The following is a 3,951-nucleotide window of genomic DNA, read 5'->3' as shown; positions in this document are numbered from 1 at the left end:
CAAGGCAAGGCAGCTTTTCTGCAGGACTAGAGCATGTGCATTCCTTACTTGTTGTAGGTAAGTGCTAGTCTTTTCCTTACCGAAATACCAAATTAAAAGCTGTTGTGGAAGGTGGCTGGTGTCAGATTCCCTCTGAAAATAAAATGTGTGTTAGGAATATTAAGTAGCAACACATAAAATATTTAGGTGTAAAACGCCTATGATATATACTAGGTCACAGTTGGGTTTGCTGTGGATGCTGTGTCTGTTTTTATCTCTCCTGCAGGATCAGGATGCAGTGTGGTTATCTTAGTCCTTCCTGACAAACTGCTTTTTTGATAGAAATATGTTCTGGAATTACATGTAAGCCCTTGTTAGCCAAGCCTGGCCCAGTGTTTAGTTTGGTGGTATCGCTCACAGATCACTGAGCACACATTGCTCACACTTTCAGGAACTTGGCACATGGCTGTGATAATCCTCCCCACACATTGGATTTACCAGGCAAACTGACACACCTGACTGTTCACAGCCCAGAAACCATCCCCAACCTCTGCTTACTTCTACTTATCCAACCTCTTTTTGCTTGCAGATGAAGCTCCAGAACAACATCTCATACCAGATGGCTGACATACACCGGCTAAAGGGTGAGGGGTTCATGCCTGACCCATTTGGCAGCTGGGGGTGTGCACTTTAACTGCCCAGGTGCTGCAGAGTGCTGGATAAACAGGGGATCAGGTGATGCTGGAACATCCCAGAATGTGAGATCTCACTGTACATGTTTGGCACTGGTGTGGGTACGTGTGGGCTTGGCTGTCTGCAGAAGGAATGTGTGTCCTGGCACTGCTGACTTCCAACATACTTGAATCGTTTTCCTGGCCAAATACCCAGTTCAGTGTAGTTTGATCAGAAACACTGTGATGCTTATGCTGGGTGAGAAAAGGTCCAGAAAAACTCTGTATACACATGATCACAGTGCCTGAGATCTTTCTGCATTCAGAGTTTTCAGTGTGAGCTGGAACAGCACGTGGCCAGATGTGAACATGCCTGCAGACAGCACACGTGGCTTCTCCCCATATTCATGTAGCTGCAGCTCAGAATAGCAGGAAGCTTAATTATTTGTTGCCTGAGGAGCAGGGAGAACTCCTAGAGCAGTTGAGAGGCAGGAAATAGGTGTTGGTTTATGGATAGAGGAAAGGAGCCTCCTTTGGTACACACCCTGCAGACCAGGTGTGTTTAAGCATCATGAGTGGCAGTGCTCCTGTGTCACTCAGGTGACACAGTCTTTCAGGGAGTTGAGGTTGCCAACAGGCAAGTGAAATGGCATTGTGTGAGGCTTATGAATCACAGGTAGGTACAAATGTAGGGGGGTGGGATGGTATCAGAAGAGTTTGTGTTTAACTCGTGCTGCTACCTGCACACACCAGTAAAGTGCCATCTTTAATGTGTGTCTAGACAAACTGACATGTAACTTGAGTAATTTGTGACTTATTTAGCAAAGTTGTACATGCCATGGGGTGTTTTTTTTCCTTTATTTCTCATGTGCTGCTGGTTTTGATGCTTTCCCCAGAACAACTGGCAGAGCTGCGGCAGGAGTTCATCCGCCAGGAAGATCAGTTGCACGAGTACAAGAAGAACAACACCTACCTGAGCAGGAGGCTGGAGTATGACAGGTGTGTGCCCAGGGGAGGGGGACTGCAGGTCTGTGTTTACTGAGCAGTGCTCATTAAGCCTGGGTTTGCCAGTCCTCAGACTCCACTGTGCTCAGCTGGCCTTGCAGCTTGGCTCTGGCTCTGGGATTCGCCAAGTTCTGTTTCTTTGTGGTGTTCCACTCCACCTCACAAGGTGAGAGAGGAGCTGAGGAAAGTCTTGGCTTACTGGAATTGTTGAGCATTTTTAAGTCAATGCAATTTTTACGCCATGGAGATTTAGTTAACAAATACATGGCAGAGTGTAATGGACACAGCCCTGTGCCACAGCCTGGTTACCTGCTGCCTGTCCCCCAGTGCCATGTCGTTTGTGTAGCTCTGTGCAGATTGAAACTTTGAGCTGACTTCAGCCTTTAAAGCTGCTGTTGGAGAAAGAGGGAGAACAAGTGCTGCTGCAGCTTTGAGAAGAGGAGATTTAACCCTTGAAAAAGTGAAACTTTCACGCTCACGAACTGCTGTTTGTGTGCTGTGCTGAGTGTCTGGAGACAGGAGTGCTGCTGATGGCAGTGTTGTGAGGGCAGTGTGGCCATGTGGCTGTGTGTTCAGGTGGTGTTATCTGAGTGGGGAGCAGTAACTGGTACTGGTAGTTGTGCATCTTCTCCGCTGACAGCCATGGGAGCCATGTTGCTTTCCCAGTGGGATTAGGATTTGCTGACAGATGAACTGTGAAACTTGACATTTTGCTTACATTCCAGCCTTTGGAGGAGAGATATTCAAGGCCATTCAGTTTATTTTACTGGTTTTTTTCTGCCGTGTCCCTTTTCTTTCCAGTTCTGCTTTCTTTCTGTGTTCACTCCATTCCCTCTCCACCCTCATGCCAGGACCAGGCTTTTGGGACAGACTATTCTAGTTATATCTCAGGTTTGGCTTTTTGTGCCACTTTATATTTTTCCCCCTGATTTTGTTTGTGGGAGAGCAGATACAATAGCTGAAATGGAACTGATGGTGTGTTTCTCTCCAGTCTGCAGTGTGGGCAGCAGATCAAGGAGATGAGGCTGCAGCATGAGGAGAACATCAAGAAATTAATGGACCAAGTTGCCCAGGAACAAAAGGTAATGCTCAGGGAGTTTGTGTTGAAGAAGAGCCCCAAGTGTGTCGTTTGCCTCAGAGATGTGGAGGTTCTGGACATTTCTCCTCTAACTTTGAGTTAATTATCCTCCTGAGCAGCCCTAGTTGGGTGTCAGTGTAAGGACTCTGCCTGTTTGCTCAGCCAGTGGCCTGAGCCTTGAAGATGAAGCTGAATTCTTTGCTCCAGCTTTCCCCATGACATCCCTGCTGAGGATCTCAGCTCTTCCCTGTAACATGGATGTTGCTGCTCAGCACTCCAGGTGGGATCTGTGTTCTTACAGCCTTCCTGGGTTATTGCAGAGGAAACCTGAGCTCTGCTGAGGCCTCAAGGTGCTGATGCAATGCATTCTGATGGGGTTGGAATGGTGTCAGGGGGGTGATTACATGGAGCAAGCTGCCAGTAGGGTTTGTGCCCCTGTCCTGCAAACTGATGAATTAACCTGCTTTGCTTAAAATGTCATTTCTTTAGTCTGTGAGCATTTCAAACACGGCAGACTGGGAGCAGATTTCAATCAGATCTTTTCTTATAACCCAGAATTGTTTCAGGGCTCTGACCTGAGGCTTAAGGCCAATGATGCTTGGCCTGTGTGTGTTCACGTAACACTCGTGGATGCCAGTGGAAATGTCACTCAGCCGTGCTGTGTGGTACATTTCCTGTGTGTCCATACCCCCAGGATCCAGGTTTGTACATGGAGGACTCTGCTGTTTGCTTTGGTGATCATCCAATTCATAAATACACCTTGGTTTAGCCAGAGTAATGTTGAACTTAAGGGAGTTTGTTTTGCAATTCCCAGGGCTGTGCTTAACACTGGGTCTCCCCTGAATCTGTCCTAACAGGCCACACAAAACATTCAGTCCAGCAGGGACACCGAGGTCAGTCCCAGTAGTGATGCCCAGGCAGTCCCTGAGGCTGCTGCAGGGGTGGAAGATCAGAACACGGTGAAGAATGAGCAGCCTTCAGAGCATGATGTGGATGGCAAAGGTATTTCCTTTTCCTGGCATCTCTGATGGAAAATGGCCCAGCTATGTTGTGTCCTTTGCCACCCCTCAGAGCTGTGCACATCTCTGGAGTAGAACAGGGAGTTGTTTGGCTCAGATCACTGGATTAGCTGCAGTGATTGTACTAAGCTAGAGCCTTCCACAAGAGGGAAATTCCCTGTTCCAGCTGAAAGGTTAATAAGGCAGAATATCCTGTTCT

The 3,951-nt window shown here is 47.6% G+C and overlaps 1 protein-coding gene across 1 annotated transcript in view; it reads left to right on the top strand.

Moving 5' to 3' along the window:
• Positions 1-568: 568 nt before the first annotated feature.
• CASC4 (cancer susceptibility candidate 4) overlaps positions 569-3,951 on the top strand; it is an 11,430-nt gene continuing 8,047 nt past the window's right edge. The window contains exons 1-4 of the mRNA XM_009078549.1: positions 569-623; positions 1,547-1,649; positions 2,647-2,737; positions 3,591-3,735. Coding sequence (XP_009076797.1) covers positions 569-623; positions 1,547-1,649; positions 2,647-2,737; positions 3,591-3,735 — 394 coding nt within the window. The remainder of the gene's footprint in view (positions 624-1,546; positions 1,650-2,646; positions 2,738-3,590; positions 3,736-3,951) is intronic.

This window comes from Acanthisitta chloris, unplaced genomic scaffold, assembly GCF_000695815.1.
Source record: "Acanthisitta chloris isolate BGI_N310 unplaced genomic scaffold, ASM69581v1 scaffold27557, whole genome shotgun sequence".
Classification (NCBI taxonomy): Eukaryota; Metazoa; Chordata; class Aves; order Passeriformes; family Acanthisittidae; genus Acanthisitta; species Acanthisitta chloris.
Note: the sequence above shows the minus strand (reverse complement) of the source record. Positions and strands in the feature narration are given on the sequence as shown.